The sequence below is a fragment of the Salvelinus alpinus genome, chromosome 23 (genome assembly GCF_045679555.1).
Source record: "Salvelinus alpinus chromosome 23, SLU_Salpinus.1, whole genome shotgun sequence".
NCBI classification, from domain to species: Eukaryota; Metazoa; Chordata; class Actinopteri; order Salmoniformes; family Salmonidae; genus Salvelinus; species Salvelinus alpinus.
In genome coordinates this window covers 45312327-45331175 of record NC_092108.1, presented here as the reverse complement: position 1 = coordinate 45331175, position 18849 = coordinate 45312327, and the positions used below count along the sequence as shown (strand labels likewise).

Sequence of the window (18849 nt, the reverse complement as noted above, 5' to 3'; positions counted from 1 at the left end):
TAGATCCTGGATTAGAAAGTGCCGTACATCACTGGAGCTGGTGCCCTCCTTGACCACAATACAGACAGAGCCCCAGCTGATTCCATCTGCGTTGCTCCACCGCGGGGAGGCGTGTGATCCATACCTCCATGGGTTCAGGCTCTGATCCAGAGTGTTCACTGAGGGAGGGAGAGATGCGATGAGAGTACCGACGCTCCCGAAGTAGGTTATCCAGATGGATGGCCATCACAATGAGTGCATCCAAGGAGAAATTGTCGTCTTGACTGGCCAGTTCCATCTGGACCTCCTCTCGCAGACCTCTTGTTCCATCCACTGGATGCTGCTACTGTCCGGAAGGTGAGTGCGTACTCGGCAGCTGTCTAGTCCCAGCCGTAATTGGAGTAGGTGCTCACCCCCCTCTCTGCCCTCTGGGGGATGATCGAAGATGCATTTGAACAGAGCCATGAACCCCTCATATGAATCTAGCTCCTCCTCTCCTCTCTCCCAGACGGCCGTGGCCCATTCCAATTGGACCTCTCATGGTGGGAGCTCCCATCTGGTGCGTAAAGTAGAGGGAGCACTGAAGTAGGAAGCCACAGCATTTAGATGGGGTGCCGTCATATTTATCCGGGAGAGACAAACAGGCATTGCTGACCTGAGTGGGTTGCTGAATGGGCTGTTGTGCTGGTTCGACTGGTTGTATCCTCCGCTAGTAACGGAAACTCCTCCCGGGTATGTTTGAGACATTGCACACTGCGAAGAACCTCTCCCATAGCCGTCCCCAGATGTGCCAGCTGGTCATGGAGTTGACTTAGAAGGTATCCCTGCTCGTCGACCATCTGGGAGATATTCTGTTTTCCTGCTGCTTCCATTGTTGGAGTCAGTATTCTGTTACGGAGACGCTGAGAGTCGAGAAGCAGGTGCAACGTTTAATAAAACAACAAACATGGAATGAGACAACATAACAGTATCGTCTACACATGAACACAGGAACAATACTGACTGGGGAAAGAACCTAAGGGAGTGCCAGATATAGGGGAGTTAATAAGTGAGGTAATGGATGACATGCAGGTGTGCGTAATGATTGATTGCCAGGTGTGCGTAATGATGGATCCCAAGACCGGTGGTTAGTATACTGGTGACGTTGAACGCCGGAGGGGAGGAGCAGGAGTAGACGTAACACTCTTGGAGCATTCAGAGCGCACACTGAATGCTCTGACCAAGGATTAGAGTTGATCCGAGCGTTCTGAGCTAACAGCAGCAGTTACCCAAGCTAACTGGCTAAGGTTGGATAGCTTGCTAGCTACTTCCAGGCACAAATGAGAGAACAGCTCACTCTGACCATTTTCTGACAAAATTAGAAATGTATAATATCTCAAAATGTAGCTAGCTAGACTATCTTACCTGTATACATGGATGGACGCTTCTCCCTTTCTGTCACAGATGCCATGGTTGCCCATAGTTTGAAGATGTAATCCGTAGACAGGCGTTTTATACAACAGCCTTCTGTGTGTTCTCTTTTCGACTCCCTCTGCGTATTTGCAATCAAACGCCAGAATTTTCTCCATCATCTTAGCTATCACTCTAATTCCACTGATTTAAAAACTCGGTCCTCCAGAAAGTGGAGAGCAACACTTATGCAGTTCTACTACGTGATATCTTTAAGAACATCAGCGCTAGAAAGGATTACCTGCACATACTGACCAGCTCATGTTTTTGCTCATGGCTAGGGGTAATGTTTCTTTCTTTTTCCGTGGCTAAACCAACTAGGCTCGTAATTTAAGAATTGTATTTGTATTTACAGATGGCATACAAGTTTGTTAATACGGCACATGAAAGCTCACATGTTCCAGAAGGCATTTCTGCCAAAAAAAGTTTAGTCACATATATAGATAGATATTTTTTTGTTAAAACTCGCGGGGCCGTATGTTTGAAAACCCTGGTCTAAAGAATGGGTTGCTGGTTCTGTGTAAAACCACAATTAAATAATAGGGCAACTCTCCAAATTTGAAGAGTGCTAGGTGTGCTAAATGTGTTGGTGTAGCTAAGCAATCCAGACCAAGTACCAAGAAGTTAAATAAATGTTAAATACATTTTTTTTTTACATAATGTAAACTATAAGGAAATGTTGAGGAACCTTACTTAATGTTTTCACTTATTTAGAATGCCTCTACGGTCATCCTTGGTTTTTAGTCTCGCTTTGGCCTTGCCATAATCTTGGTGTGGATAACTGTTTCCTGTCTGATGTCTGATCCATGGCTGTCATCAGTCTTAAATTACACTCACATATATAGTTCTGGCTCTGATGTTTATTTAATGTCTATTTAATTAATGACTCAATCAATAAAATCTAGGCAACCAAATGCATGGTCTTTGTCAGAAAGCACTCCAATTCTCTCCTTTCATACTAATGTAAATATTTTCGGACAGATTATATATGGAACTCCCCTTCAGGGCTTTCCTACGGCCAGGGAATCTAGTCTGGTGTATGTATCTTTTACTATGTCTCTCTCAATGGGGTTCAGACATAGGCTTTGCTGAGAGCTCTTTGTAATGTAATCTCTATTGGCAACCTCTGGTCGTAACTGAAGAGGGAATATTATTTTGTGTCACATACAGAATAATTTACTTTGGAGCGCCACTTTTGGGACTATTCCATTGGTTCCATTGTGCCAGACAAGCTCAATCGAGCTCAGTTTCTGTAAGAAAACAAATGCTATTTGAACCCAGGTCTGGGCTGGACTGTGAACAGGATCACAGATAATGACAGGCAAGCTCATCATCCAGACGTACAGTAAGGGATGTAAAGAAAATCAAAAAATGTTAATCCAGATTTCACCCTGTAATTGAGTTGGACCAACTCCACCGCCGGTTTCTGTTTGATGTCATGTAGTCTCCATCCACCATTGCCAGAAGTCATCATTGGGGAGGGAGATAAATGACCCATATATATCTCTTATGAGTGGGAAGACCTTGCCTGGGCACAAGTGACACATTTATTGATGGATCAGGTTTGCTAATTAGGTGGACGTTTTGCCATTTGTTTCATTTAGATATTTATGAGCGGATACAGACACATGCACACGTGCATACGCGTGCATACACAAGCATGCGCTCTCTTTCTCAATCTTTCTAGCTTCCAAAGTAAATGGCAGCGTTCGATTAAGCTGAACCGCGATGCTCTGGTCTATGGCCCATGATGTGAACGGGAAAAAGTGTTGAGGGAGGAGCGCCCTTTACAAATGAATGCACCTGGTGAAAACTCCTCCCACCCGGGAAACCTGGGCCAAATGATCTAGTTCCCTCATCGCTTGGTGCTATAGTTTTTCATAACAGACAAGATTATGTTACTATGAATCAGATATGTGAGGGGGGAGTAAAGTATATTTTTCATGCTCGTGGTTCCACATCCACCTTTTAATAAGCGGTTGTGAAAAGCATAATAAAAACCTTAAACTGATCTGCAAACTTAAGACTGCATGTGCTGAAGTCATGCAACGGGTGATCGAGATGGCATGTATTTCTGGAATCTTACTTTGAGACAACACTCGGTGACATCGACCTGGGGAGCATTCAGTATGGCACAGTGTTATGGAGAGCGGAGATATAAATATTTACATAGAACAGACATGCCTCTCAAATATGTACAGTAAGAAATCATGGCAGCTTTATTCATGTTTTTTCTGTCCGCAATGTTCAGTAGAGCACAGCGTTGTGGAACTATCAGATAGAAATACGTTACATAAAACAGTCATGCCTCTCCGACATTGTTTAGGTAGGTTATCATGGCAGCTACTGTAAATTCATGGGGTTTCTATCTGAAATTGTCACACTGGTATAAAGAATTTGGAGACAGGAGCAGGAATACATCTGTGTTTTTAATACACCCAAAACAAACACATATACAAAACACTGGGATGTACCCAAACAAAAGAGCGAGGGTAAACCTCATAGAACGACACAGGACGAGACCCGTAATTCACAATGCACAAAACACGCAGCACAGGCTGAGACAACGCGTAGGTACTCGCACGACAAACAGACATGGGAACAATAATCGACAGCCCAATGGGGAAACAAAGTGCACATTTATACAAACACAATCAGTGAGGAATTGGAACCAGGTGTGTGTAACGACACAGTTCAGTGCAGCCTAGAAGGCCGGTGATGTCGACCTCCGGAACTGGTGAACAGAATGAGCAGCAGTACCCTGGGGATCTGTGACAGAAATGCTCAGTACGTTGCACTCTACTACTTTCCTGAGCGCAACCCAGATCCCTAAAGATGTTCCCAGATGCTGCGTGTGCGTGTATGTAATCCTGTCCAAAGACGTGCCATGACATTGATATTATGTGGAGTCATTGAAAGAATCGCATCAGTTCATCTAGATGGGGCGATATTGCTTTTCCAGAGCATCTGTGGACAGATACTGAACTGCCTGGATAGAGAAGCAGGGTCTTTGGAGCAGTATAGTCACAGTCTAAAATCAAAATAGCATCAACCTCTCTCTTTCACGCACGCACACAAGCACAGACACACACATACACGGACACACACACACACACACTTATCCTCTCAATGATTTGAATCACAGCTGTATCACTAGGATAAGGGACTTATTTCATCTCGAGGGTTGTTCATTCTGATGTTTTTATGTGAATGAAAGATCACTTTGTAATTTAAGAGGGTGGTATTATGGAGGAAAAGTGCAGGTTGACAATATGAAAGGAAGAGATTTGAGAGCGTTTTTGTACAGAATATGCTGACTGTTGTTGTTTTAAGTGCTGTTGATATAATGTGTTGTGGTAGTTAACATTTTATTATGGCCCAATGAAGCTGCTGCCCTGTAATGTGTTGTGGTTAACCCTTTAGGTCCCAGTGGAGTTGGGCTGAGTGAGATGAAGAGGAGACTCCTGCTCTCTGACCCTGACCACTATGGTGTCACTGTTCCACGTGAGTTAAAACACCTAAAAGTCTGAGCCTTTTGGATTTGGGGGGAGGGGTTATACTAAGCTAACATATGGAATTATTTTAAGATGATCATACCGTACATCATTTTGCTATTTGATTTAGCATTTTTGGACCTCCTGTAGGTATAAGAAATATCAAATTTTTTATTTTTTTATTTTATTGAACTTTATTGCTATTAGCCCATAGAAACACATTGAATAACATTCATACATGGCAAAACAGATGGTCAAAATGAAGTTTGTTTTGAAGTGTCTGTCCAACTCTATATCTGAGCGATATAAGAAAGAGCAGGAAATTATTATAATGTTTTTTTTTACCCATATTTAACACCTTTTTCTGGAACTAAACTATTTCCATATACTGTACTGGGCTACCTTCAGACGAGTCTTGTGAGTCATGTTGGCGTCCTAGAGCAAAACAGCCGACATGTACAGTAACAGTCAAAAGTTTGCACACACCTACTCATTCAAGGGTTTTTCTTTATTTTTTACTATTTTCTACATTGTAGAATAATAGTGAAGACATCAAAACTATGAAATAACAGATGAAATCATGTAGTAACCAAAAAAGTGTTAAACAAATCAAAATCTATTTTATATTTGAGATTCTTAAAAGTAGCCACCCTTGATGACAGCTTTGCACACTTTTGGCATTCCCTCAACCAGCTACACCAGGTAGTTACCTGGAATGTATTTCAATTAACAGGTGTGCCTTGTTAAAAGTTCATTAGTGGAATTTATTTCCTTCTTAATGCGTTTGAGCCAATCAGTTGTGTTGTGACAAGGTAGGTGTGGTATACAGAAGATAGCCCTATTTGGTAAAAGACCAAGTGCATATTATGGCAAGACCATCTCAAATCAGCAAAGAGAAACGACAGTCCATCATCATTTTTAGACATGAAGGTCAGTCAATCTGGTTCTTCAAGTGCAGTCGCAAAAACCATCAAGCACTATGAGGAACTGTACGTGCTCGTGAGAGTCACGTTTCGCTGGTGGGGTCATATTACTATGTAGCCCAAACTTTTCGTACGCTACAGACAGAAGATGGTAGACCGGCGCTACTGACTTCAGATGAGTCCCATGATGCTTGTGGGGGTCGTAGAGCAAAACAGAGAACAACATTGTGTTCGCGAGAGTCCCATAAAGGGATCATATTAGTTTGTAGCCCAAACGGTTCGGACGCTACAGGTGTTTTTGTGAAAAGACAGATTCTCGGGATGTCTCCTGGTCTGCCATTTTCCACTGCAGGCGCGGACATCAACTCTAGGGGGCGATTTATTAAACCACATTAGGGCCCAGAAGTTTTCCTGACCTTTTGATCTGTAACAACTCTGGATCCTAAACCGTGTTTCACTCTACTGCTCCTAAGGCCAGGATCTAGGGTCAGGGTTGTTTTTGCTCTCCTCATGGTCACGGTGAATTGGGGGTACGGCGAGCTGATTCTAGAACTGTAATTAGGCTATTTTAAATTCACCTCTATTTCTTCCGCACAGTGATGCTTTTTTCCACAACATTACTCCACAATGTAAATGACAAAGTACTCCCTTTTTAGACACCACCAGAGAGAAGAGGAAGCAGGAGAAAGATGGGGTAGAGTACCACTTTGTCTCAAGGCAGACGTTTGAAATGGACATCGTCAACCACAAGTACGTATTTCTTGACGGGAAAGAAAGTAGCCAGTGACCTTTTCTGATTATGCTGTGCAATAGGCAGTGATCACCATATGGTTCAAGGCAGTTACTACATTAGTACTTTGTTACTTTTTACCCTTTTTTTTCTCCCCAATCTCGTGATATCCAATTGGTAGTTAGTCTTGTCTCATCGCTGAAACTCTCATACGGACATGGGAGAGGCAAAGGTCGTGAGCGATACGTCCTCTGAAAACACGACTCCGCCAAGCCGCGCTGCTTCTTGACACACTGCTCGCTTAACCCGGAAGCCAGCCGCACCAATGTGTTGGAGGAAACACCGTACAGCTGTGAATGTGCACGGCCGCCACAAGGAGTCGCTAGAGCGTGCTGGGACAAGGACATCCCATCTGGCCAAACCCTCACCTAACCCGGACAACGCTGGGCCCAGGATTGAACCCGGATCTGTAGTGACGCCTCTAGCACTGTGATGCAGTGCCTGAGACCGATGCGCCACTCGGGAGGCCCCAGTTATACCCTTTTAAGTAAGGTGTTAACCAACGATGCAAATTTGCATGTTGAGTGCAGTGCTACCACACAAGCATTTAATTTGTTGGCATTCCATTTCACTAGAGCCTTGGATAAGACACATCTAGGCATCTAGTCATTGAACAATAAAACAAGCAGGTGGTTCCCATTTAATATGCAACAAGGGAGATCAGCTGAAACACAAACATTCTAAGATATTTGGAACAAGCAGGGCTCTGCAAAATGCTATATCTTAAGCGAAAAACTCACCAGAAGCGGGTTGGCGGAGCAAGCAGAGTGAGGTGGATGGAAAGGGCGGGACAGGCAGAGCAGTGACTGTATGCTAGCAGGATAGTCAAAATCTCCAATCATCTTTGCTGGTAGCAATGTTGTGTTTCCTCAAGTGGATGAATTGTTCTAATTTAGCATGTATGGTAAAGCCTCAACCCTTACCTACCTTCATCATTTGTATAGAGATAAAAATGCAAAAATAGAGACACGTTCTAATTGAGGGACGCGTCAAAGCGGACATCCCGCCCACCTTGTTTCGGTTAGGACATTATAATTCAAAACAACGGATTCTAAAATAAATCACACAGATGCCTTGCATGCTCGCCTTTGGTGAGTTTAGGCCATTGCTCAAAGAGGACTAGTGAGCCTGATATTCCAATGTTTTCATGGCATTTACTATCTCTAATGCTGAACCAGGACAGGAGAGGAAGAAAGGAGGTAAGACGTGGCATTCCAGTAATGCCCTGGGATGGATTCCCGTTTTCTCATCCTTCTTTTATGTGTCTTAATGCGAAGACATCAATGTTGGCAAGTATACGGCAGTATAAGGGTTGATAGTTCATTACAACCAGAACTGGAAGCAAGAGACAGGGAACGAGATCATTTGGGATTTTTTCTTAATCAGGAATGACATGTTATTAAAGAAAATTCCAATAGTTAAAGGGATAGTTCAGTTCAGGGATAGTTCAATTCCCCATGTAAGTCTCCTCCATTTAGCATGGACATTTGAAGTCAGAAGTTTACATACACTTAGGTTGGAGTCATTAAAACTCATTTTTCAACCACTCCACAAATTTCTTGTTAACAAACTATAGTTTTGGCAAGTCAGTTAGGACATCTACTTTGTGCATGACACAAGTCATTTTTCCAACAATTGTTTACAGACAGATTATTTCACTTATAATTCACTGTATCACAATTCCAGTGGGTCAGAAGTTTACATACACAAAGTTGACACTGCCTTTAAACAGCTTGGAAAATTCCAGAAAATTATGTCAATGCTTTAGAAGCTTCTGATAGGATATTGAGTCATTTGAGTCAATTGGAGGTGTATCTGGGGATGTATTTCAAGGCCTACCTTCAAACTCAGTGCCTCTTTGCTTGACATCATGGGAAAATCTAAAGAAATCAGCCAAGACCGCAGATATTTTTTTTAGACCTTCACAAGTCTTGTTCATCCTTGGGAGCAATTTCCAAATGCCTGAAGGTACCACGTTCATCTGTACAAACAATAGTACGCAAGTATAAACACCATGGGACCACGCAGCCGCCAAACCGCTCAGGAAGGAGACCCGTTCTGTCTCCTAGAGATGAACGTACTTTGGTGCGAAAAGTGCAAATCAATCCCAGAACAACAGCAAAGGACCTTGTGAAGATGCTGGAGGAAACGGGTACAAAAGTATCTATATCCACAGTTAAACGAGTCCTATATAGACATAACCTGAAAGGCCGCTCAGCAAGGAAGAAGCCACTGCTCCAAAACCGCCATATAAAAGCCAGATTACCATTTGCAACTGCACATGGGGACAAAGATCGTACTTTTTGGAGAAATGCCCTCTGTTCTGATGAAACAAAAATAGAACTGTTTGGCCATAATGACCATTGTTATGTTTGGAGGAAAAAGGGGGAGGCTTGCAAGCCGAAGAGGGGGTGGCAGCATCACGGGGGTGGCAGCATCATGTTGTGGGGGTGCTTTGCTGCAGGAGAGACTGGTGCACTTCACAAAATAGATGGCATCATGAGGTAGGACAATTATGTGGATATATTGAAGCAACATCTCAAGACATCAGTCAGGAAGTTAAAGCTTGGTTGCAAATGGGTCTTCCAAATGGACAATGACCCCAAGCATACTTCCAAAGTTGTGGCAAAATGGCTTAAGGACAACAAAGTCAAGGTATTGGAGTGGCCATCACAAAGCCTTGACCTCAATCCTATATAAAGTTTGTAGGCAGAACTGAAAAAGTGTGTGCAAGGAAGGAGGCCTACAAACTTGACTCAGTTACACCAGCTCTGTCAGGAGGAATGAGCCAAAATTCACCCAACTTATTGTGGGAAGCTTGTGGAAGGCTATCCAAAATGTTTGATCCAAGTTAAACAATTTTAAGGCAATGCTACCAAATACTAATTGAATGTACTGTATGTAAACTTCTGACCCACTGGGGATGTGATGAAAGAAATAAAAGCTGAAATAAATCATTCTCTCTACTATTATTCTGACATTTCACATTCTTAAAATAAAGTGGTGTTCCTAACTGACCTAAGACAGGGACTTTTTACTAGGATAAAATGTCAGGAATTGTATTAAATGTATTTGGCTAAGGTGTATGTAAACTTCCGAATTCAACTGTATGAAAGTATTCCATTAAGTTCATATTTGTTTGGCTCAAGTTTAACTAGTGTTTCTGTACGGTTTTGTGTCTCAGGTTTTTAGAGTATGGGGATCACAGAGGGAACTACTACGGGACCAGTCTGGAGTCGGTGCACAAGGTCATAGGGGAGGACAAGGTGTGCCTACTGGATGTGCAGCCTCATGTGAGTGACAGGCCAGCAGGCCAATCACAATCCCAGACCAGTAAATGACAGGTCAAGGAGCCAATGATTTGATTGATTTATTGGTCTTTTTAGGATCACATCATGAAAATGGTGACATGGGGCCTAATTTATGTGCTTCTTAACTAATTGAATTCAAATCTCTCTTTGTCTCTCTCTCTATCCCTCTGCCTGGCTCTTTCTCCCTCTTTTCAATACCACAGACTATACAGCGCTTACACACAACCGAGTTCAAACCATGTGTTGTTTTTGTGAAGCCACCATCGATTCAGGAGCTACGTTTTAGCCGAAGGAAAGCTACATTCATTTCCACCCAAGATATGACGAAACTGACAAAGACATTTTCGGTAATGTCAAGAAACTGTTTTTGGTAACAGTTTAGAATAACTTTCAGTAACAAACCATTTATAAGACATTTATAAATATTTTACATCATTTATTAATCATTACTCCTACATTTGTAAATGTACGGGTTTCTCTTTACATTGAAAGCTAGTTATTCACACATGTATTAATAATTCCTAAGATCATTCATAAGATGTTTAATATAGATCCTTATAAATAATTTCCCTAATCGTTAGTCATTGTAAATAACTAGCTTACTAACATTTACGATGATTAATAAATGGTGCTGAAATTGTTTAAATGCATAATAAATGTTTTACCCAGTTTTTTTTATTAAATTTTTTGATTACGTATGTTTGAATGGAAACCGTTCTTTATGTTTTTGCTGCAATGCAGTTTTCCTACACGTCATCATTGAGGTGGAGGGGAATACAGAAAAAATGTATCTGTTCTCACTTGTCGTATACACACACATGATCAAACATGTTTGTGTCCCAGGTCTTGTAACATGGCAGCATCAGGTGGTGTGAGGTTACACACAACTTAGTTTAAACATGGTTGACCCTCTGACTTATAAGAGTAGCCAGTGGCCAAAAGGTCACAAATAAAATGGCTGCGGGGTGGGCTGCATATACAGTGGCGTCCAAAATGATTGGAATCCTTGATAAAGATGAGCAAAAAAGATTGTAGGACATTTTAGCCAAAAACCTGTTTGCCTCTGCCAGGATGCTGACACTTGGCCGCAAGACAATAACCCCAAGGACACATCATAATCCACAAAGAAATGGTTATTTGACCACAAAATCAACATTTTGCATTGGCCATCTCAGTCTCCTGACTTGAACCCCATTAAATACCTGTGGTTTGAATTGAAAAAGACAGTCCATAAGCACAGACGAAGGATATCAAGGATCTGGAATGATTCTGTATGGAGGAATGGTCTAAGGTCCCTCCCAAAGTATTCTCCAATCTCATAAAACAGTTTAGAAAAAGGCTATTTTGTTATCCTCTCAAGGGGAGGGTGCTGGAGTACTGAAAACAAGGGTGCATAATTCATTTACAACTTAGAAGATGTCATTTCAAAATTTGGTTGTTCATCAGCAGTCACTCAATTATCCCATGTCAGCTCATTTTCTTTTGATTTGTAAGTTAGTCTAGCAGCCAGCTATCTAAACTTGTAGTAAGCACGGTTGAATTATCGACTGAGGTAGGGCCCATTTGATCATAAGTTATCATATTAAAAACTGCAAACATTTGTCTCAACCCTATGGCAAAATGTGTTGAATTGCAGGAAATGAACTGTAACACTGCTCATTTTTCTCTCCGCCCCAAGGCAAAATGAGTAGAATTGCATGAAATGTGGGTACACAGACTGTGGCCCCTCATGATGAGTTATGTTTTCTGTGGCCCCCACCCCCGTCAATGTTGCCCATCCCTGCCTTATGTGATGCTGGTCTTTATTGGCCACGTGATGTGATGTTTTCAACATAAACCCCTTTGCAGCTAAAGGCAGGGTCACCTGACAATACCCATACTACCATCCTTCCAAAGCATGACCTACAATTGGCCTACAGGTGAGAATTCAGCTGTAAAATTTATGAACTCACACATGTACTTCCTGTTTCTCACAGGAAGAGGACTTTGAAGATATGATTAGCTCAGCAGAAGCCATGGATAGCCAGTACGGCCACCTGTTTGAGATGGTCGTCGTCAATGGCGATTTCGCCATGGCATTCAACAAACTGAGGGCGGAGTTGGAAAAGCTTGAGACGGAGGCGCCTCAGTGGATTCCTGTGGAGTGGACCAGTCACACCGAACAGAACACAGAGAGCTTGTGCTGAACACACTAAGAGCCTGGTCATACATGTCTCATTCCCCTGCTGAGGGGAGGATGGCTCATTATAATGGCTGGAATGGAATTAATGGAATGATATCAAATACATGGAAACCATGTGTTTGATGTGTTCAATACCATTCCATTTATTCCGTTCCAGCCATTACTAAGAGCCGGTCCTCCCCAATTAAGGTGCCACCGGCCACCTGTGTTCACACTATAGTGTCAAACCGTACTGTGTGGGGTCAGATATTTTGTTTTCACATTTTCCTTTACAGCACAGTTCCAGCCACTTTGATGGATGCATAACCAGGCCAACCTAGTATGGTTGGTATGGCCCTATTGTCACGCCCTGGCCTTAGTATTCTTTGTTTTCTTTATTATTTTAGTTAGGTCAGGGTGTGACATGGGGTATGTTTGTGTTTTGGGTGGTTATTATGGTAAAGGGGGTGTTGGTTTTAGTGTATGGGTTTGTGTGGAGTGTATGTGTCTAGTATTGTCTATGGTTGAGTGTAGGTGTTTAGGAAAGTCTATGGTTGCCTGATTTGGTTCTCAATCAGAGACAGCTGGTTATTGTTGTCTCTGATTGGGAGCCATATTTAAGGTAGCCATAGGCTTTAGATGTTTGTGGGTAATTGTCTATGTTTAACGTTTGTAGCCTGTGTGTGTGCACTACGTTATTTAGCTTCACGATCGTTTGTTGTTTTGTATAGTTTGTGTAAGTGTTTCGTTTCGTTTTCATCTTCGTCGTTATAAATAAAGAAGATGGCTTATTTTCCAAATGCTGCGTTTTGGTCCGTCTCTCCTCCACACGATCGTGACAGAATTACCCACCTAAGGACCAAGCAGCGTGTGAAACGGCAACAGGACCCACCTACACAGGATTTCTGGAGATGGGAGGACGAATTGGATGGAAAGGGACCTTGGGCTCAACCTGGAGAATATCGCCGTCCCAAAGCTGAGCTGGAGGCAGCGAAAGCAGAGAGGCGGCGATATGAGGAGGCAGCACGGAGGCAAGGCTGGAAGCCCGTGAGTACTACCCAAAAATTTCTTGGGGGGGGGCTAGGAGGTAGTGGGCCGAGGGCAGGTAGGAGACCTGCGCCCACTTCCCAGGCTAACCGTGGAGAGCGGGAGTACGGGCAGACACCGTGTTACGCAGTAGAGCGCACGGTGTCTCCTGTACGTGTGCATAGCCCAGTGCGGGTTATTCCACCTCCCCGCACTGGTAGGGCTAGATTGAGCATTGAGCCAAGTGCCATGAAGCCGGCTCTACCTATCTGGCCACCAGTACATCTCCTCTGGCCGGCTTACATGGCACCAGCCTTACGCATGGTGTCCCCGGTTCGCCTACATAGCCCGGTGCGGGTTATTCCACCTCCCCGCACTGGTCGGGCGACGGGGAGCATTCAACCAGGTAAGGTTGGGCAGGCTCGGTGCTCAAGGGAGCCAGTACGCCTGCACGGTCCGGTATTTCCGGCGCCACCTCCCCGCCCCAGTCCTGTTCCACCAGTGCCAACACCACGCACCAGGCTTCCAGTGTGTCTCCAGAGCCCTGTTCCTCCTCCACGCACTCGTACAATGGTGCGTGTCTCCAGCCCATTACCACCAGTGCCTACACCACGCACCAAGCCTCCTGTGTGTCCCCAGAGTCCTGTGCGTCCTGTTGCTGCTCCCCGCACTAGCCCTGAGATGCGTGTCCCCAGCCCGGTACCACCAGTTCCGGCACCACGCACTAGGCCTAATGTGCGTTTCCAGGGTCCAGTATGCCCTGTTCCTGCTCCCCGCACTAGCCCTGAGATGCGTGTCCCCAGCCCGGTACCACCAGTTCCGGCACCACGCACCAGGCCTACAGTGCGCCTCAGCCGGCCAGAGCCATCCGTCTCTCCAGCGCCATCTGAGCCATCCGTCTCTCCAGCGCCATCTGAGCCATCCGTCTCTCCAGCGCCATCTGAGCCATCCGTCTCTCCAGCGCCATCTGAGCCATCCGTCTCTCCAGCGCCATCTGAGCCATCCGTCTCCCCAGCGCCATCTGAGCCATCCGTCTCCCCAGCGCCATCTGAGCCATCCGTCTCCCCAGCGCCATCTGAGCCATCCGTCTGCCCAGTGCCATTAGAGCCGCCCGTCTGTCCCGAGCCGTCAGAGCCGATCGTCAGTCAGGAGCCGCTAGAGCCGATCGTCAGACAGGATCTGCCAGAGCCGCCAACCAGACAGGATCTGCCAGAGCCGCCAACCAGACAGGATCTGCCAGAGCCGCCAACCAGACAGGATCTGCCAGAGCCGCCAACCAGACAGGATCTGCCAGAGCCGCCAACCAGACAGGATCTGCCAGAGCCGCCAACCAGACAGGATCTGCCAGGGCCGCCAACCAGACAGGATCTGCCAGATCCGTCAGCCAGCCATGAGCAGCCAGATCCGTCAGCCAGCCATGAGCAGCCAGATCCGTCAGCCAGCCATGAGCAGCCAGATCCGTCAGCCAGCCATGAGCAGCCAGATCCGTCAGCCAGCCATGAGCAGCCAGATCCGTCAGCCAGCCATGAGCAGCCAGATCCGTCAGCCAGCCATGAGCAGCCAGATCCGTCAGCCAGCCATGAGCAGCCAGATCCGTCAGCCAGACATGAGCAGCCAGATCCGTCAGCTAGCCAGGATCCGCCAGAGCAGTCCAGCCAGGATCCGCCAGAGCCGTCCAGCCAGGATCCGCCAGAGCCGTCCAGCCAGGATCCGCCATTTAGTCCGGTGCTGCCCCTTATCCTGGTACTGCCCCTTATCCTGGTACTGCCCCTTATCCTGGTGCTGTCCCTTATCCTGGTGCTGTCCCTTATCCTGGTGCTGTCCCTTATCCTGGTGCTGTCCCTTATCCTGGTGCTGCCCCTTAGTCCGGTACTGCCCCTTAGTCCGGTGCTGCCCCTTATTCCAGTGGGTTTAGGAAAGCGGGTAGTGACTATGGTGGGGTGGGGACCACGACCAGTGCCGGAGCCGCCGCCGTGGACGGACGCCCACCCAGACCCTCCCCTAGACTATGTGCTGGTGCGCCCGGAGTTCGCACCTTAAGGGGGGGGTTATGTCACGCCCTGGCCTTAGTATTCTTTGTTTTCTTTATTATTTTAGTTAGGTCAGGGTGTGACATGGGGTATGTTTGTGTTTTGGGTGGTTATTATGGTAAAGGGGGTGTTGGTTTTAGTGTATGGGTTTGTGTGGAGTGTATGTGTCTAGTATTGTCTATGGTTGAGTGTAGGTGTTTAGGAAAGTCTATGGTTGCCTGATTTGGTTCTCAATCAGAGACAGCTGGTTATTGTTGTCTCTGATTGGGAGCCATATTTAAGGTAGCCATAGGCTTTAGATGTTTGTGGGTAATTGTCTATGTTTAACGTTTGTAGCCTGTGTGTGTGCACTACGTTATTTAGCTTCACGATCGTTTGTTGTTTTGTATAGTTTGTGTAAGTGTTTCGTTTCGTTTTCATCTTCGTCGTTATAAATAAAGAAGATGGCTTATTTTCCAAATGCTGCGTTTTGGTCCGTCTCTCCTCCACACGATCGTGACACCTATAACCTAGTATGGTCCTATAGTGTGATTCAGGCAACAGAGACTGAAGAAACGTAGGGAGAGAGCATTTAGCATCCATTTTTTCTTCATAAGTTCAACTCACTTCACCTTTTGACGCACATTAAAAAAAAACTGATAGATTACACATGGCCGTCAACTGTTTTTAGTCAACATTGAGAGTGGTTACATTTCTCAAGCCCCATCCCTTACCTGTGGGGTGACCCCTTCGTTGTTGTTTGAATCCTAGATGTCCTCTTTTAAACTAGAAAAGGACTCTCCTGCCAAAACAGAGGAAATGTCAAGGAACATGGTCACACCCCTGAAGGAATACAGAAGTGTAAGGGGAACCACTCAAGGCAGAGAAAATGATGTACAAACTCAGATTCATTCGATTAAATCGAAAATACTATAATCATTATTTATATTTGTAATATGTAGACAGAGTCTAGACGGCCTTCATGAGAAATAACTAGTTCCAACTTTAAGTTAGTCACAGAGCACGGCTCTTAAAGAACTATAGGAATCGAAATCCCTACGCCTCCTGTCTGACCATAGTACTTACATGTCCAAAACAGTGTTATTGGTCCCTGCCACCTACGTGCCAGCTTTTCTTGTCTTCGAGTTCGCATTTCTACATTGGCAATTAGGGTCGAAACATAAAAAACCTCCAAAAGCTTGTGGTCACACAGACCTTCCCCCTGCCAAGTTACAAACACGAGCATGTAATTACTTTGACAGCTGCAATAGCTCAATTAACTGTAATGTATCCCAGAGCAAATATTACCCGGCCCAGGCACTCAACAACACTAACAGCAAGCTGCATATAGAACAAGGAAACAGTGCACACAAGCAGAGTCAACACTTAACAAAATATATGAAGAAAGTGTTGGCGAAACTAAATTAATTGAAGATATTTTGACAGGGAAAGGTTAACAAGGGAACATGGACAAGATGAAGCAGATTCATTGTTTTTGTTGCTGAAATGGTAATAAAAATGGAATTGTACAGACATTGTGGTAGGAGTGATTGAATGTGAAAGGATTACGTTGTAAGATAACTAATTAGAATTTGTTTCTGTTCATGTGTAAAGTTAATAAGCAAGCGTATGATTTCAAAGTTGTGACGTGTGCACTTGTCAAGAGTTCATAATTACAGACAATGTCAGAAAATTGTCATAAGTGACATATCATTGACAAACATTTCCATTCAACAATGACATATTTCACGGTTAATGAGGAGAATGACGTACAGCACACAACACGCCCAGTAAATCTTTCAGTAATTCCATTTAATGGATGCATTCCTGTGGGTACAGGGGGATTTCCTTCCTCTTTTGGATCATGCTGTCAATTGGGTGTGAAAGAGTGTAAATGTGTCCATCATGTCTTAAAGACGAAACCGCCGTCATGTGAAGTCAGTTATGTGTTCCCCGGGGATTTAGGCTCTCGAGCCGCCTAACATGCTGACCACACCACTCGCGAGCACTTGCGTCTGCGTGCGCCATCGCGAGCATTTTGATTTTGTCCACCCACACCAGACGCGATCAGGACACGCAGGTTGAAATATCAAAGTAATATTAGTTTGGGGACAGGTCGAAAAGCATTAAACATTTATGGCAATTTAGCTAGCTAGCTTGCTGTTGCTAGCTAATTTGTCCTGGCATATAAACATTGGGTTGTTATTTTACCAGAAGTGGTCCTGTACTCCGACAATTAATCCACAGATAAAAGGGTAAACTGAGTTTGTTTCTAAACGCAGCAAAAAAAGAAACGTCCCTCTCACTGTTAACTGCATTTATTTTCAGCAAACTTAACATGTGTAAATATTTGTATGAACATAACAAGATTCAACAACTGAGACATAAGCTGAACAGATTCCACAGACATGACTAACTGAAATTGAATAATGTGTCCCTGAACAAAGGGGGGGTCAAAATCAAAAGTAACAGTCGGTATCTGGTGTGGCCACCAGCTGCATTAAGTACTGCAGTGCATCTCCTCCTCATGGACTCCACCAGATTTGCCAGTTCTTACTGTGAGATATTACCCCACTCTTCCACCAAGGCACCTGCAAGTTCCCGGACATTTCTGGGGGGAATGGCCCTAGCCCTCACCCTCCGATCCAACAGGTCCCAGACGTACTCAATGGGATTGAGATCTGGGCTCTTCGCTGGCCATGGCAGAACACTGACATTCCTGTCTTGCGGGAAATCACGCACAGAACGAGCAGTATGGCTGGTGGCATTGTCATGCTGGAGGGTCATGTCAGGATGAGCCTGCAGGAAGGGTACCACATGAGAAAGGAGGATGTCTGCCCTGTAACTCACAGCGCTGAGATTGCCGATGATGCTGTGACACACCGCCCCAGACCATGACGGACCCTCCACCTCCAAATCGATCCCGCTCCAGAGTACAGGCCTCAGTGTAACGCTCATTCCTTCAACGATAAACGCGAATCCGACCATCACCCCTGATGAGACAAAACCGCGACTCGTCAGTGAAGAGCACTTTTTGCCAGTCCTGTCTGGTCCAGCGACGGTGGGTTTGTGCACATAGGCGACATTGTTGCCGGTGATGTCTGGTGAGAACCTGCCTTACAACAAGCCTAAAAGCCTTCAGTCCAGCCTCTCTCAGCCTACAGTCTGAGCACTGATGGAGGGATTGTGCGTTCCTGGTGTAACTTGGGCAGTTGTTGTTGCCATCCTGTATCTGTCCCGCAGGTGTGATGTTCGGATGTACCGATCCTGTGCAGGTGTTGTTACACATTGTCTGCCACTGCGAGGACGATCAGCTGTCCATCTTGTCTCCCTGTAGCGCTGTCTTAGGCGTCTCACAGTACGGACATTGCAATTTATTGCCCTGGCCACATCTGCAGTCCTCATGCCTCCTTGCAGCACGTTCACACCTAAGGCACGTTCACGCAGATGAGCAGGGACCCTGGGCATCTTTCTTTGGGTGTTTTTCAGAGTCAGTAGAAAGGCCTCTTTTTTGTCCAAAGTTTTCATAACTGTGACCTTAATTGTCTACCGTCTGTAAGCTGTTAGTTTCTTAACGACCGTTCCACAGGTGCATGTTCATTAATTGTTTATGGTTCATTGAAGAAGCATGGGAAACAGTGTTTAAACCCTTTACAGTGAAGATTTGTGAAGTTATTTGGATTTTTATGAATTATCTTTGAAAGACA

The 18849-nt window shown here is 44.9% G+C and overlaps 1 protein-coding gene across 1 annotated transcript in view; it reads left to right on the top strand.

The window, feature by feature from the left end:
- The window catches only part of LOC139551287 (MAGUK p55 subfamily member 7-like), a 44151-nt gene extending 30031 nt beyond the window's left edge, over positions 1-14120 (top strand). The window contains exons 14-18 of the mRNA XM_071362754.1: positions 4852-4932; positions 6502-6595; positions 9820-9928; positions 10150-10293; positions 11923-14120. Coding sequence (XP_071218855.1) covers positions 4852-4932; positions 6502-6595; positions 9820-9928; positions 10150-10293; positions 11923-12132 — 638 coding nt within the window. The 3' untranslated portion in view covers positions 12133-14120. The remainder of the gene's footprint in view (positions 1-4851; positions 4933-6501; positions 6596-9819; positions 9929-10149; positions 10294-11922) is intronic.
- Positions 14121-18849: the final 4729 nt, after the last annotated feature.